Source organism: Ananas comosus, linkage group 6 (genome assembly GCF_001540865.1).
Source record: "Ananas comosus cultivar F153 linkage group 6, ASM154086v1, whole genome shotgun sequence".
Classification (NCBI taxonomy): domain Eukaryota; kingdom Viridiplantae; phylum Streptophyta; class Magnoliopsida; order Poales; family Bromeliaceae; genus Ananas; species Ananas comosus.
In genome coordinates, this window is record NC_033626.1 from 1,302,236 (window position 1) to 1,319,855 (window position 17,620).

General features: G+C 34.0%; 1 protein-coding gene across 2 annotated transcripts; it reads right to left on the reverse strand.

The window, feature by feature from the left end:
• Positions 1,600 to 8,623, reverse strand: LOC109711738 (probable E3 ubiquitin-protein ligase HIP1). 2 transcript variants are annotated; one of them, XM_020234933.1, is made up of 6 exons: positions 8,473 to 8,623; positions 5,535 to 7,069; positions 4,756 to 4,800; positions 2,500 to 2,574; positions 2,281 to 2,424; positions 1,600 to 2,004 (listed from the first exon to the last, which is right to left on the reverse strand). In XM_020234933.1, exons 2-6 carry the CDS (start codon positions 7,020 to 7,022, stop codon positions 1,873 to 1,875), a joined length of 1,884 nt encoding a protein of 627 aa, XP_020090522.1. In that variant the 5' UTR covers positions 7,023 to 7,069; positions 8,473 to 8,623; the 3' UTR covers positions 1,600 to 1,872. The 2 variants fall into 2 exon arrangements, with proteins under 2 accessions (XP_020090522.1, XP_020090521.1); XM_020234932.1 differs by having other exon boundaries at positions 1,863 to 2,004; positions 5,535 to 7,086; positions 8,473 to 8,617.

The window sequence follows — 17,620 nt, forward strand, 5'->3', positions numbered from 1 at the left end:
ATGGTGCTAACCATCGATTCGAATACCTCGTCACCAGAGATAATGTGAAAGTATACGAGGATTTTTTTTTTTTTAAGGAATTGCAACAGAATCAAAAGAATTAAAATGGAGTTTTCTTTTCCTTTTTAAGTCATGGAATCTCTTTTTTTTACTTTCCACCACAACAGAAACTCTGGAAATCTGGAAACCTTAGTTATGTTTGAAACAAGGATCTGGAAAGACTCAGATTAAATAAAGGAAAAACTTCAAAAAACCCCTCTATGATTTCGCACTTTCTCACTTAAGTACCCTGTGGTTTAAAGTGTATCAATTTGTCCCCCTCTAGTTTTATTTTTATCTTTTCGACAACTTTTTTCTTAATATTTCGTTAAATTATATACAAAAAATTTCAGATACACACCTAAATTTATCAAATATTTACTTTAGTATCCTTTAATTTTAACTTTGTCATTGATTTAAGAAAAAAATAAAATAAAATAAAATTGATAATAAATAGAAAAAAACGAAACCACAGGGAGCAAATTGATACAGTTTAAACCATAGGGTAGTAATGTGAAAAAGTGCGAAACCACGGGGGGTTTTGAAGTTATCCCTTAAATAAATGACTCAATTCAACTCATTGGCTCAGAGAATTTGTGGTGTGGTGAAACAAAAACACAAATCATAAGATTCATAGCACTGCTCAAGGAGACCATAAAACCTTATTGTAATGATAACTAGATCACACATACACACACAAAAGGTTCAAAAGAAAAAAAAGACCAGTATGGTGGTTTTAGGATATGGTAAAATAATAGTGGTAAGCTTAGTACAGTGCAAAAGAATTCCATGTTCTGTTCAGAATCCTCAGAAAATATTTAGGCTAAATTATATATAAAAAAAAAAAAAAAAAAAAAAAAAAACCATGCACTTAAGCCATAACTCAGGCCTGCAATTTGCCATCATCTCAAATAGATTCAAAATTTTAGAAAATTGACAAATTAGGTTGCGAATTTTACTAAAACGAGTAGGAATATCATGTTATTCCACACCTCAACATCTATTTATTTGCAACTTAAAAAATAAATAAGAAAAAAAATCAGATAAAAGATATATCCTATTTTGCAAATACTATCAGAATTGATAGTTTATTGAGCAATTTTACTCAATTTATATAATTTTATTGCATTATTTATAAGTAATTTTATTTGCAATCTTTGTTCTTACAAACATCCAAATAACTGGACCTATTTGAGATAATGGCAAAACGCAAAGCGCAAGAGGATAATTGATGCAATTTTTAATGCAACAAGGTAATTAGGACAAGGGCTAAAGTGCATGGGACTTTTTCATAATTTAACTAAATATTTATGCCAAAAGCTCATCCTACTCATAAACTAATAATATAGTGCTCATTTTAAAGTGGTATTTTATATCATTTACACACATAAAATTAGCCAATGTGAAGCTAAGAGATATACTCCTTTTTCACATGTAATTTAACCCTAAACAAACAATCTAAATAAACAGTGTTATACAAAACAATAGTACTACACTTTCATCTACTAACTCGGTAGTAAACATATTAGAGGAAATCACAACAAAACCATGGAGAAAGAATGCAGTAAAAATGCAAATTTTGCCATAATTAATACCAATTGTAACTTGACTGAAGAAGTAAATACATAATCTGTAGGTGATTTATTTACCAAAAGAAACCACAGCCGTCAGATTAAGATAGGCGGCAAAATCGATTTTTTTTTTTTTTTTAAAACCAACATCCTTGCTTGATAATCCAAGGAACATGGAAGTAACTTATGAAGCTTATGGTTTTATATTAGTCGAATAAGAGAGTTAAAAATAAAAAATAAAAAAAGTACCGTCCGATTCTACTTATGTCGCTAGAGCGGTGTTCTTGCAAATAGGGCACAAGTTTTTCACCATTAGCCATTGTTTGATGCACGCAGTGTGGAAGTCGTGCCCGCAATCAAGCAATCCGAGGTCCTCCCCATCAACATACTCTTCCTGAGAAAAAAAACCAAGATACAGAATATAAAATGTAATGTACTCATGAGCTTGTTTTGTACGAAATTAGATTGTTTTTTGTTCTTGTGTTGGTCCGTTGGCTGAGAAAATTTAGTGACTAAGGATATGTTGTTTTAGTTTTTGTTTTCCTTAGTATTTATCCAAAATGGAAAAGGAAAATCTTCATAAAAAATCTGAAACTAAGGAAAAAAAAAAGAAGCTATTTTCAGGAACAATTTCTGAGGAAGCGAATGAACCATAAGGAATAGTTTCTACCCGGCAAATACAGCATGGTTCATCAACTGCCGATTCTTTTGCAGTCGCCGATGAATATTTCCGCCGCCTTAGATGCTTCATTACCATATGGTCGCTCAATCCAGTATTGACGTTTCCTATGCGTTCTCCTAATGCCAATAATTCCTGCAGCATAGACAATGTTGGCTTAACAGGCCTTTAAATCTGAGGAATGATGTGCTATGAAGTGATGATACTAACCTCGTAGGACATGTTGTCTACATCGAGCCGCATGTCTCGGTGCCTATCGTGCACATCCACACCCCTATAATGACGCTGGTCAAGATAAAGACGAATTAAAGAGTTACAATTATGCAAATCATTGGGAAAAAGAAAAAGAAAAAAAATCAAATGATGATAATAACCCATAAGATGTAATTAACAGCTCCGTTATGAATGAGAGATGCTGTTAATGAAGGTTGATGTATTACTAAACTTCAGAGAAAGTCTATCGACGAAAGAATGTCTTGGACTTAGGGATGCAAATGGATTTCGGGTTGGTGGAGCTCCCGCCTTGATTCACCTCAAATAGGGAGGTAAATGGGGGTCAAAAATAAAGAAAAAAATAACCCGCTCCAATCCGCTAAGAAAATGGATCGGGAGGCAGGGAACCCCTTTCTCCATTTGATCTTTATCCCAATCTGTCAAAAATTTGCTTCCGCTACAACCTGCCCCGGATGGAGCAGGAAGTGGGGGAAAAAAAAGGGGTAAAAATCAACCCGCCCGGAATACGCCCTAACCCACCAAAGAAACGGGGAGGGAGGTGGGGAACCCCTTCCACTCCCGAATCCACCCGGTTCGGAGTATTAGATTTATGTATTATTATGTACAATGGAACCATAACAAATTGCTTCGGTTTTGATTTGATGTAATTAAGCACTACAACCATAAAATTGAAAGAAAAAAAAATTATAAATTGCATTCTTCAAATCGACAAGTGTGCATTTATGTTACATTCAAGTCATGTAATTTCTAGTTGCAATGTGCTGCAAAGGGTCGTGTTGTGCAATTTCTTGTATTTTACAATGATTCTAGCAGTGGTTACATTCTCAAACTTTTAACTGGTTATCTCCGAAGACGGATAGATTTTTAGGAGCTCCTTCAAAATTAGGTATTAAATAATATGAAACAATCATTGTTCTCCAAAAAATTTAAGCTACAAGAAAATGATGCTTTTAATATGCATATTCAACATTCCCCCTGATGTCCAGGCTCCGGATATTCTGATAGGCCCAAACGTGGAATTGAATTAAATGAAAGGAAATTAATAATACAAGGAGCCCGGTAGGATTCGAACTTAGAATTTCCTGCTATGATACCATATTAAATAATATGAAACAACAATTATTTTCCCAAAGCTTAAACTCCCAAAAAATGATGTTTTTAATCATATTCAACATTAGGGTTTAAAGTCCGTCGCAAAATTCCTTTAATCCATTCTACATGAGAAAAGTTGAGCCTAGATATCTATTTGATCAAGAAATTTCAAGAAGGGCTGCTGGAATTTTCTCAAGGACTAAGGGCAGCAGCTCTTATTTGTAGAAAAGTGGGTTGGCTGTGCTTCCGAGTCGTGTCCTTCTTTCATGTAGAAAAGAAGTAGATCACTGTCGAACTCCATTAAAAAAGAAGTATCTGAATCATCTACTGTAACATGAAAGAGAAATGACTCAAATGTCCGTAAACTCATAACACAAATTAGGAGGTACGCGGTTGATTATAACACAAATTATTCAGGTAGTTTTTCTTTTTAACTTTTGAGTTTGGTAGTGAACTACTAGGAGCTAAAATTCATGGTCTCGCTTATTTCTCGCCCCAAGTATTTACTTTTGCCAAAAAAAAAAAAAAAAAAAAACTCCTGTGACGATTATGTTGAAAGATGAATCTGGTCGCCAATGACCTGTCCCTCATCCTGATCAATGGTTGAGCTCTATGTTCTTAATGATTCGACCAATCTGCCCAGAAACTAGGGAGCGAGACTATAACATCTCGGTTTTAGCTAGAAACAGTAAAAAGAGACCACAGTTTCATATGGTCAGTCAGCGACCAAAATAACCTGTAAAAGAATAACTTATGCCATTTTCTTTATCATTTTTTGCCCTTACACTGATTAATAAATAATAAAATTAAGTTAACTATACACCTGAACGAAGTATGCACACATACCGCTTTCGTGTATCAAAATCTTGCACAACGCATGTTGCTATTGGTTTTCCAATTTTCTTCCTGCTTTTTAAGATGTTTTGCAATTTTATCGTCTATGTAGGCAACTAAAATCCAAAATTACCAACATTAAAAAGTCTTAGCATGATCTTCGATTAAATTCATTGACTCAACCAACCGTAAACACCTATATACCATTTCTTTCAGTGGCGCATATATCGATCCTAATTGGTCTGTGAGAAAAATAGTTGCATGGAAATTGGAGATGAATTATAATAAAATTAGAAAAGAACTGACCTCAACTCGTATGTTTTCCCGTGAGCGCCTGACTGGGAAAGCATTCTGAATTTAGCAAAATAATAAAGAGTATAAGCACTACCCAAAAAGGAAAAAAAGGGCATGAAGTTAAAAGCATATTCTCTGTCTAGATTGATCCTAGTGATGGACATATTAAGATCATCTAACTCAAATTCCTTGCTCTCTAGCAAATGTTAAGAAAGATGCAAACTAAATCGGATACTAGTAAAGACAAAATCATTTAATCTTTTCGATTGACAATAAATTACCTTTTCCGATCTAATGATGCAAAAAGCATAGAAATTACTAAGTTGGTCCAGGAAGGATAAAAAAATTTCTAGAGATGGTTTACGAACACACTTTTGGCATTTGAAATATATAGTGAAATTTTGCAACTAAATGATCAATCACTTCCTACAGAAGTGCAACAAAGTAGATCGCCATGAAAATCACTCTTTTGGCAATCAAAATTTGAATTTTCTTATAGAAAGTGAAATAACAGGATGTTGCTACTACTCTTTACCATACCATTACTTCTAACCACATGAAATAAAACATATGAGATTGTAATAGCTAAATTTCTAACAACCATACTGCGATAAAATACGTGTATCGTGTTCAAACAATCAACAAGGAACAAATACAAGCATACAACAAATAAATTCTTGGAGAAAATATGTGAATCTATGAAAGTTCTATTTGAAGACACCGCACTTAAACGATATATGAAACTACTGAAAAGCTTATGTGAAGGGTGTAAAGATAACTAAAAAACATACCTCCAGTAATATCCTCCTCCTTTCTGGAGTGACACCAGAAGCACCGTCAGCTCGGTCCAAGAAAATTTGCTGCCTTACATGTGGTGCATAATAACCGGCCAAAGAACCTATTTCCGGTAAGTTAACAGCGCGAACAGAATGTGATTGAGGAATATTGCTACTCTGACCCCCAGATTCAGATGAAAACATGGGTTGGGGAAAAGTCAGCGGTATGCCCTGAGGAAATGGTATGGGCAGATTTTGGTGAGAAGCCAATCTGGGTTGTCCCACTGGTGGGCTAACAAACGTATTCGTTCCGGCTTGTGATGTAGAGGGAACATTTCCCCCGATGATCACACCGCGATTAGCTACATTCCGGATTCTTGGACGGTGTAGCCTAGCAAAATCCAAAGAATTATGTACCGCAAAATTTATCATCCTCTCTTCTAAGGTGAGAGAGCTTGAGGAACCGCCACCTCTCGAAGTGGAAGCTCCATTCGCTGGAAGTACAAGACGAGGACTTGGTGAGGTTGAACTGGTAACCACTGGCCTCGAATCCCGTGGCTGAGTAAAGGAAATGGGAGCCGGAGATGATTGATTCTGCGAGGTTGAACTAGTAACTACCGGTCTCGGATCCCCTGGCTGAATAAATGGCATAGGAAGTGAAGATGATTGATTCAGCGACCTTGCAGTAGAATCCCGCATATTAAGCGGATGAGAGGTTTCACTCAGTTGGGTAGAGTTCATCCATACGCCGCAATTTCTTTCTGGCGCAGGCTCGATCGAAGGGAACTTCACCTCAGTAGCATTTGTAAATCTTAGATAATCCAATGGGTTTGGTATATTTGAACTTGAACCAGCAGAAAGATTATATTTAGCAGAAGATGACGACGGTGAATCATGTAAACCGTTCTTGTTTTGATGAAAGAAACTTGCGCTTCCGCTTGTGGAGGACTGTCCTTGGAAACCCTCGATGTTTTTCCTCTTGCAAGATAAGCGACGGCCATCCCTTGAACTCCCAGAGGAACTTTCACCGAAGTTTATAGAACCAAATGGAGAAGGACAATGTGCCGAATCTGATAAGACTGGGCTGTTAGGATGAGGATATAAATCATAAAAGTCCGCGCAATCGCCAATTGTTCCTACATCCTGGGGGTAGTCATTCAAATTAGGTCTTGGTGATAAAAATAGCTCTTCGTGAGTTTGGCCGCTACTAATATTTCGATTCATGTATTCTGCCAACTGTGCGCTTGCTGCTTCTTCCATTTTTGAGAGCGCGATTTCATTTTCATCATGGCCTCCATGATACGATGACTGCCCTCTAGAACTAGCTCCATTTGAGCTCTGGGCGATTAAATTTGGAATGCTTCCATTAGCAATGTTCATATGCAACAAATTATTCTCATCGTAAGACTCAAGATAGTCCTGGAAATTCTGTAATTCTTCAGGACTAGGAAACGTGCCGAGAACTTCAGGGCAAGATTCCATAGAATTCGTTTGCCTTTGCATTAGGCTCGCTGTTCTCTTGAGCTTCGATAGATCCTTCGAAAATTTATCTGTCCAACAGCCATTTCTGATAATTAAAATAGAAAGCCCAAATTCGGAAAGTATATACATGAAGCAATTTTCTTTCTGTAAAGAGCAGGATAATGAGTACATGGGTATTCACATCCGTAGATAGGACGCAACCCTTTCCTAGGAAAATGAACATAATTTGTGACAATAGATCACTTACCATAATTTCTTAAAGAAAAACAACAACAACAACAACAAAAGGACATCTAAGCACCGAGTTGGTGCTTATATGGACAAAGAGGGTTATTTTGTGGACAAAAATATGAGTAGGGTATATTTTGGGACCGTTCGAGAAAGGTACCATTTGGGTCAGATGCAACTCCAAGGAAAACGTGAAAATAAAATGCGAAAAACCTCATGTCAACCTGCTAAGGCCATTTTCGTGCCAGTTGCACGAAGAAGCATGTTACGCAATGCACGCAGGGCCAACACTGCTCATGCTGCTACCATGAGAACCCTTGACACAGAGTTACGATAAGAATTCGTCTCAAGATAGGAATGGAGTAAATTGTTCATCGTTAATCATTTATTTACAACTTTTCCCTCTTAGAACATCAATATTTCAATGCATCAAATTCAATTCTCTAATACAATAAACTTACAATATGAATTTTTTTCGTCAAATTCTAATCTGAAATCGTAAACTCTGCCCTTACAAACTCCTAGAGGAAAACTAGAAGGTTACTATACCATCACTTGATTAAGGGTTAAACAACTATACTTTTTATGATAATATATATTCATGCAGATACATTTACATTTACAATTATAAATATATAAGAACATACACAACCCTCAACATCAACAACTACAACGACACATGCGTGGCGAAGAACATATACAAGAATGTATACATACAACACGTATATAACGCTTCAAATCGCCTAGTTTTGAGATGTCTACAATTTGATATGTTAAAATACTTGCACACAAACACTAATTACAAAGGCCTAGATTCAAATATACCCGAAAAAGTTTTCAATAAGTTTGAAGCGAATAACAAACACTGCAAATATATTCATAGCATTCAAAACTAAAATTGTAGTAAAATAGAATAAATTACACTACAGCTCTATTAGAAACCGAGGAATCTCGTCAATTGAGGGGTTCCTACAGAAACATCATCACCATAATAACACCCCCCCCCCCCCCCCCCCCCCCGAAAAAAAAAACCCCAATTTAGTGCAGATCCCAAAAAACTCCTCTTTTTTAAATTTTTCCCCATACAAAACATAGATGATAAATGTTGAGATTAATATAAAAAGAATACATAGCAAAATCCATCGCAGCACCATTAGATTACATAGCAAATCTATAAAATAAACAAAATAGAAAAGAAAAAAACCAAATACACAGGAAGAATTAGATCCAAAAAAGCTTGTACCTGAAACCGATCTAATCGCCCGGACGATCCAAACCCTAAAGGAACCTCCTCTCTCTCTCTAACGCTATCAAAATCGCACCTTTTCCCCAATCCTCATATAAGGAGGGAAGAGAATAAAAAAAAAAGAAAAAAGGAGAAAAAAAAGGAAAAAAAAAAAAAGCCCAAAGAGAGAGAGCGAGATAGGCAATAGGATTAATAGGCGAAAAAGAAGAGATTATTATTATATTATATTATTATAGAGAATAAATCGATAATAAATTATAAAAATAAGGAATTGGGTGTGGATTATAATTTATTTCCCCTTTTTCCCCAAAATATTCGCGCATAAGTTTTTTTTTTTTTTTTTTTTTTTGACTGTTTATTCGCTACTAAGGGATGTGGTTGGATTCGGTTGCTTCAAATTTTTAATTCGCTAGGTGAAGGAAATTGAGGCAATTTGCACCACAAGTCCCTAACTTCTAGCAAATTTTATTTTAGTTCTCAAACTTTAAATTTTGGAAAACTTCAAAAACCCCCCCTGTGGTTTCATGCATTCTCACTTTACTACCCTGTGGTTTAAAACGTATCAATTTGCCCCCCTGTGGTTTCATTTTTATCTTTTCAGAAGCTTTTTCGTTAACATTTCGTTAAATTATATACAAAAAACTTCAGATAACCATCTATATTTATCGAATATTCACTTTAGTATCCTTTAATTTTAACTTTGTCACTGATTTAAGAAAAAAATAATAATAAAATTGATAATAAAAAAAGAAAAACGAAACCACAGGGGGGCAAATTGATACGTTTTAAACCACATGGTACTAAAGTGAGAAAGGACGAAACCACAGGGGGTTTTTTAAAGTTTTCCCTTAAATTTGTGCATGAAATATATTGCGCTTAATTTCAAGTGGCTTTCTATAAAGATGTTGAATAATATATAAATTCATGTGAAGCTTAAGTAATTATATTTAGGATTATCTCTATGCAAATATACCTTTCAGAAGTTCTGATACGTTTATATTTGTTTCTATTATTTAATCCACTGTTAATTTTTTTTAGAATTAATTTCACACAGATCTCTACAAATATAGTGAATGATAAATATATTCCTACAAAGTTCAACTTTCATATGTTGTTTTTACAAAAGTCCTAATATTTCAAATATGTCTCTACCGTTAGAATCCGTTAAAAAAATTTAGTTAATCATAGATTAAATACTTAACCCTAATTAGTTTCTGACATTTTAATCCCTTTATATTATATGTTATAGTTTTTAAAAGAATATATTTGTGGTAGTAAAATTGAAAATATAAATAGTTCTTTAACGGAAATAAACCAGAGGGATATATATTTAAAAATATCATAATTTTTGCATGGACAACATATAAAAATTAAATTTTGTAGGAATATATTTACCATTTATTATATTTGTAGGAATCTGTATGAAATTAATTCTTTTTTTAAGGTAGGTGCGTGAAATGATTATTTTATTTTATAATTTTGTCTCTTCAAAAATTTATCTTTCCTCCTCTCTATCCTCTCGTCTTCACCGCCGACCTATCTTTCTTCCTCTCTTCCCCCCATCTTCACTGCCGACTGCACGGCGTACCACGCCTTCGTCGCGGTTGAGGGCCTCGCCTTCACCGCGAGCAAAAAGGAGGGGGAAGAGAAAGATGATGGATGTCAGCATTGGAATACAAATTATATTTATAAGAGGTAAAAAGGTCATTTTATTTTTTACTCGTGGTTTTTTTTTTTTTTTTGAGAGAGAGAGATAGGTAGTATGCTATCCGCTTCGTTTATTTCATTTAGAAATAAACTTAGCTGGAAATATAAATCAACTAGAATTCGACCTTGGGACCTCAGGTACCAACCACCAAGCCCTTTGCCACTTGCGCTAAGGACGGTCGGTTCTTTTACTCGTGGTTATCAATATTTTTATAACAGAAAAATATATTTGCAGACGGAAGGATTTTGATCACTTAAGTTTTATAGAAATTTATCTGCTATTTGATCCCTTTGCAAGAAGTCGTATTCAATTGTATGAATACATTATTACCGCTGAATATATTACTACCTGCAAAGAAGCCGTATTTGTTTGGTCAAAAGTGAAGAGAGCAAAATTATTTTCACTCGCAAAAACCCGCTTGTGTTTAAGGGTGTCAGTGGGTTTGATTCGTGGTGGCTTATAAAAAATCCGAACCCAAACCCTATAACGAAATTCGAATCCAAATCCAAATCCACCGGATTTTGAAAATTCATACCCAAAATAGAACCTAACCAAAATCTCAAAACCAAACACTGAACCCGAAGACCAGAACATAACACAAGCATTTGTATTTACCCTGTTTCAAAATATGTTATATTAAAATGTAAATTTAAAAACATAAATTAAAATATAACATCGAAACATTCATATTATAACAATATAATAATGTAAAATCCATTCGGGTTCAGATTGGGTACAGATAAAAATCATACACCAACTAGAATTTGTTGGATTTTTATTCTTTATACCCGTATCAGAAATCATATTTGTTTATTATTGGATAAAACCGTCCTACTCAGGTTAGGATTCGAGCAAAATTTTGGATATTCGTACGTATTGACATCCCTACTTGTGTTTGTTTAGTTTGTCGTAAATTAAATTTGTTCGAAACTATACTTTTTCAAAACTCCGTAATTAAATAAAGGAAAAAACAACTATTGTAACTTTTTTTCATTCTCGTATTCGTATATGTTACTGTCAAATTTTTAGATAAAATAAACAAACAAGTGAGATAATTATAATACGAAAGCTATTGACATACTATCAAATAAACGGCGATAAAAAATTAATTTTCTATACCTGAACTTCAGTTCAATTGAAAGTCATTTTACTTAAAAATTAGTTACAGACGAATAAAAAAGCGCTCCATGTATCTTTACATTTATTTACACATATATTTATCAACTGTCTTTTTCATTTTATATTTAAACTCTATCATTCAATGTTGAGATATAAATATATATTTTTTTTATAAAAATTGAACCATTCGAATTGAAATTATGAGATGGATGGATGTAGGAGTGATGAAAATGGTATAATAATAGGGATGTCAATGGGTACGGATATCTAAAATTTTATCCAAATTCGGATCCGAACAGAGCGTACTTATTCGATACTAAATGAATATTGTTTCGAATATGGATATAAGAAATAAAAACTCGACGGATATCGATACGGATATAGATTTTGACTGTACCCAATCCGAACCCGAACTCTACCCGAATCGAAATTTATTTTACATTATACATAATATGTATATGAAAATTTAATATTATATTTGAATTTATATTTTAAAAATTTAAATTTAATATAATATATTTTGAAATATTGAAAAGAGAAATACTTGTTTCGGGTTCAGATTTTTGGGTTCGGGTTCAGGTTTGAGTTTCGGGTTTGGAGTCAGGTTTGGGTTTGGATTTTTGAAATCCGCCCCGAATCCGACCTGTTGACATCCCTACCTCTACTGCTTGCAGTATTTTATCTCGTAGGCCATTTCATCAAAATGGGTAAGTAATGCTTGATCTAGATCAGAATCAGATCGGAGAGGTCGACCGTTCTCGGTCCGACCATCATCGAAGGTCTCGGGTCGCCTATTCTCGACCTATCGGTTCGAGTTCTTGTCAAAACTAGAGCTTCGCGGTGTAAAAAGACTCTGATCGAACAATTTCCTCACCGATCTGCGCCTGAAACACAGTCAAATCGCTTTCATTTGGAGACAAGGAAGGGCAACTAACACAGTCCTACCAAATTATGGATAGCAAGACCTTTCAATGAGACCGACCCTTCCTAGAGCAAGTGGCAAAGGGCTTTGTGGTTGGTACCTGCGACCCAAGTTCAAGACCTTTCAATGAGACCGACCGGCCCTAGAGCAAGTGGCAAAGAGCTTGGTGGTTGGTACCCGAGACCCAAGTTCGAATCCTAGTTGATTCACATTTCTTGCTAAATTTATTTTTAAATGAAATAAACGAAGCGGGTAACGTGCTACCTATCTCTCTCTCTCTCTCTCAAAAAAAAAAGACCTTTCAATGAGCGAAAGTTAAATTTTCCTCTTTCAATTATACAAGAATATTTTCATACTAAATAAATGAAAATTATCATCGAATCGAATAAGACCTTATATACTGAATAATATAGGTGAAAATGTATAAAGCTTATCTCAACTATTACTCATTTGGATTTAACTATCTACTTTTTAAAAATTTTGATTTTACTATGTGGCTTTTTATTTTATTTTATTTCATTTGAGCCATATAGCGATTATTTAACTTTAAAATTTGAATGCGCTGTTTATTTTTACGAATTTAGGTTACATACAATTTAACTAACGATAAATTCATTAAATAACCAATTAGTTTAAATTTTGTATCTTAAGAACCATCAGAATACTTAAATCAAACCAATTGAAAGATTTGATACTACAATCAAAATTTTAAAAGGTCGGATAGTTAAATCAAAATAGTTTATAGTTCAGATAAGTTTTATACATTTTTACCAATAATATATCCTTATATCCAAATGGGGCTTTCACTTGTTTGCCCCTTACTACTATTGAAAGTTTTTAAATTTCACCTTTCTAAAACCAAATCCCATTAGTAAATTCTAAAGAGAAAGGCAGTATTTGAATTTTTTTTTTTCAAAAAATCAATAAAAATATTTTGATTATCTAGAAATAAATAGAAAATATTAGATAGGAATAATATTCAATATGCCCATCAAAACTTTAAAAATATAGTATTATTTCTAGAGGATCAAAATATTCTTATTGATTTTGAAGATTTCTTCAAATATTCCTATTTTTTCTAGAATTTCCTAATAGATTGAATTTAGAACGGTATTTTAGTAATTTCAAAATAAATCTGAAAATTGAATCATAGTAAAAAATAAATAAATAAAAGCCCTTATTAGATATTATCCTCATTCACATAGTTCCATCCTTTTTTATTTACTAGTAAAGAACCCGCGCTTCGCGGCGGATAACCAAATAATGGTTAGTGTATCTAATTTCTTGTATTAAAATAAAAATCAAAAAGTAAATCTAAACAGAACTGATATAATAATTTGTTAAGCGAATAACAAAGTGCTTACAAAACAAATATTAGAAGTATATAAATAGAAAATTTTAAATTATATTTAACTACATGCAGACATGTTTAAAGTAGTTAGATTAGTGGATAACAAAGTGTCTATTTATAAATAGAACTATATAAATAGAACTGCAATTCTTCATTTCTGACTTCATCTGCTTGAGGAGCTTCATCAAACCTACAAATCAACAAGAATAATAATTAGATATGTTTTTTTGGTATAAATGAACAGCACGTGATTAAATACGACAATTAATTTACGTAAGACAAGTTGGGTCAAGTCGATGTCTTTTGGCAGGTTGCATTTCAGATAAGTCCTCAGCAAGTTGTTCAGAACTGTTCATAAAAAAAACACATGAAAAAATTTTAAAAAATTACATTCTCTCAAAATATTCTAATAATAGAATTTATAGCTGAATTACCTAGTATGATGTCCAGATCCCAAAAGCCAGTAAGTATAGAATGCAAATTAATTTGGAGATATAGCTAAGACATTGCCAGTGTATTAGTTTCATCAAAAAATGAGTTATAGACAACGAAGTAATACATTTTTGTGTAGCAATTTGCAAACAAAAGAGTCAAATCTAATCAGCTGTTTCAATAGTTCAGACATGCGCACGCACACACACATGCATCTCTCTCTCTCTCTCTCTCTCTATATCTATACTATTATATAAAAGCACGTATATTCAAATTTGGGTCTGTCGACAGACCCATATTTCGGCGGGAAAATTAGCGCCCATTTTTCTCTTTCCGTACAAAAAAAAATTTAAATATAAGAATAAAAATAGAAACCCTAATGCATACGTATGTTCTCTATAACCGATTACTTATATTTTTCTATTTTATTTTAAAATATCTTTTTTAGGTATTATCTATTTAATTTTAAAAGTAAGTTTTCTATAACAGATTACGGGTGTGAAAATCCTATAAAAGATATTTTTCAATTTATTTTTAAAATATCTTTTTTTTGATATTTTTAGTATGAAAATCCTATAAAAGATAACGAATTTTATTTTTTCTTTTTTATATTAATTTTCGAATTTCAAAATATCTTTTCTTTTTAAGATAACAGATTTTATTTTTCTATTTAATTTCAAAATATATTTTTTTTTACATTAATTTCTGCTCAAATGTAATATATAAATTTAACAAATATTTATAAATTTTTGAATAAATATGATTTACAAATATTTATTGATTTAAAATAAATTAAAATAATTGTTACGTGCAGTTGCACGTACACTCAACTAGTATATATATATATATATATATATACTAGCGATGTACCCGCGCTAACGCTACGGTCTACGGTGCACCAGGTGCACCGTAAATAATCGAAAGACACGTGGCAATATATGAACCTAACTCCACGGACTTTAGTATATAGTAATAGATAGATATAAAAGAGCAACAATTAACACACACAAAACAAAAACAAAAAACCTAAATAAGCTGAGGCTCAGGTATTATTTCCATCCAACCTTAAAATATAGGTTCAGGAGGATACAATGAATAGGAAGAGTTGGTTGCCTATAAATTAGGCCATCCAAAACCCTGTTCTCATTTAACACAGCAAGCACAATTGGAGATTACACCCACCCTTAGGTATCGTTTGGTTCGGGGATAAGCCAAAAGTGACTATTTCAGGAATAGATATAAATTGAGGCATAAGTGGGGATTAGATCAATTTTGCGTTTGGACGAAAATTTGGTTATTCCTGGAAATAAAACAAATAGCGTTTGGTTAAATAAGATGGAATAAGAAGGATAGGCTGAGAAGGATTTAATGAATAGGAAGAGTTGGTTGTCTATAAATTAGACCATCCGAAACTCATTCCTCTATTTTTCAATCACCATAGCCTCAAAGACAGTAGTCAGGAGAATTAGAGAAAATAACGAATTCCAAGAGTTGATTGCCTGGAAATTAAAACATCCAAAACTCTTCCCTCATTTTTGCAGTCATTACTGCAGCAAAGACAACAGTTAGCATGATTGGAAATTAGAGAACCCAAAATTCATCCGTCGTTTTGTTAGTAGTGTAAAAACAAAACACACACCACACACACACCATGTAAGGGCTGAATCTAATTAGTTACTTTCTTCTCTTTTTTTTTTGAGAAAGAGGTAGCAAGCTACCTGCTTCATTCATTAAGCGAAATAAATTTAGCGTACATAATGGAGACAGCTAAGGCCTCCTACAGAAACCGGCAAAACAACAAAAAAAATAATAAAAAGCAGTATAGATATGTAAACAAAAGCCCGACTTGAGCTATTAAAGAGCAGTTACGGGACAATCGCCTCGGTCCAAGTCTTCGTTAGCGCAGCTATCCGTCCAATTGCACGGGTAGCGTTCGGAGTGTCCTCGTTGAAGACGATCTTGTTGTGCTCCATCCAAACTACCCACCAGATTGCCGCCAACCGTGTGAACCTTATCGATCTTTGTTCAGCATTAGGGGAGTCCGCAGTGTCGGTCCCAAGTTGCTTAACGTCCCCTGTTCTTAAATCGCTGACACCCAATCCATCAACGCTAATTTGGAGGTATCTAACAAAAACGCAATCCTTGAAAAGGTGATCGCAATTCTCAGGTGAGAATGAATAGAAAATGCAGTACTCATTCACCGGGCACCCTCTGCGTATCAGTCTATCAGCGGTAAGTAATCTCTTGCGTAGTAGGATCCAGATGAATATTTTGNTCGCAGGTTTTCTCCTAATTCAATTTCCAAGTCCAACATGTATAACCTACTTAATTTATTACCACATGCTCCAAATTCAGATTTGCAATCTACAATATAATCCATGAATTCGAGCTAGAATAGAGTATCCAAAAGTCGAAAATATACATGCTGACGAATATGAACTTAGGAGTAAAAACCGATGTAACCCACCTCGACAGCGACCCACGCACCGGCGCGACGTCGAGAACGACGAAAATGCACCCTCGCCCGGCCTCCAACGGCACTACCACGACGCACGCACGCTCCAACGGCTCGCAGGCGCGAAGTTGACGTCGCTCCAATCTCCAACTATAGCCTCCACGAGTTCTCCACTTCCAACTAGAGAGAGAGGGAAATTACAAATCACCACTATCCCTCTGTAGGCCACAAGATAAGGATGCATAGGGGGTGCACGTGGCATCCAAAGCCACCCCCATGCATCACCAACCGACTAAAAAAATTTTAAAAAATAAATAAATAAACAAGGGTACTACATAAAGAGACTTAGATAAATAGTCAAGCTGCAAATAAAGGCTGAATAGAGGAGCACACCTTTCTGTAACCATTTTGCAAACAAAGGGTTGAATCTAATTAGTTACTTTCATAGTTCATTTAACACACACACATATATTTAAGTATCTAGCTAATTAGTTACATTCATGATCATATATATATATATATATATATATATATATATGTATACACACACACACACCACACACACACACAGAGGTGTATACATATAGAGTTGAGCTGGAATGCTATCGGTAGCAAACGGGCTCCGTTGCCACCCATTGTTTTCGATGATAGAGCTTTCAAATCGACGATCGGCACCGTTGAACATGATCTATATCACTTGTAGTATTTAGAAATTAAATTTCAAATCTTTTCGACATCATTTACCTAATGATCAAAGGGTTTCAAAATTAGTAATTTTAATGGTTGATATGAGGGGTTTTCTCGTTTAACGGTGTAAAGCTATTCAAATCAATTGAATTTTGGTTAGAAAATTCTTTAAACTATTTAGAACAAGATCTATACTCTCGATCATGATTACAAAATTTCTATCATCACTTTTTAGAGGATATTCATTTTCAGCCATTCATTTTTACACCCACTTGATGGACAAGAAAACAATATCGGAAAAGTATGAAATTTGATTTCTAGATACTTCAAGTGGTATAGATCATTTTCAACGGTACCGATCGTCGATTTGGAGGCTCCATTATCGAAAAAAAATGGGTGGCAACGGAGCCCGTTTGCTACTGATAGCATTCCAGCTCAACTCTATATATATATATATATATATATATATAT

What these genes read in the sequence shown, in the direction of transcription:
- LOC109711738 (XM_020234933.1), bottom strand. Translation starts at nt 7,022, where the DNA reads ATGCAAAGGCAAACGAATTCTATGGAATCTTGCCCTGAAGTTCTCGGC. An exon ending in GGGAAAACATACGAGTTGAG is followed by an intron (nt 2,575 to 4,755) that starts GTCAGTTCTTTT and finishes TATCTTGACCAG; the next exon opens with CGTCATTATAGGGGTGTGGA. An exon ending in TAGACAACATGTCCTACGAG is followed by an intron (nt 2,425 to 2,499) that starts GTTAGTATCATC and finishes TCTATGCTGCAG; the next exon opens with GAATTATTGGCATTAGGAGA.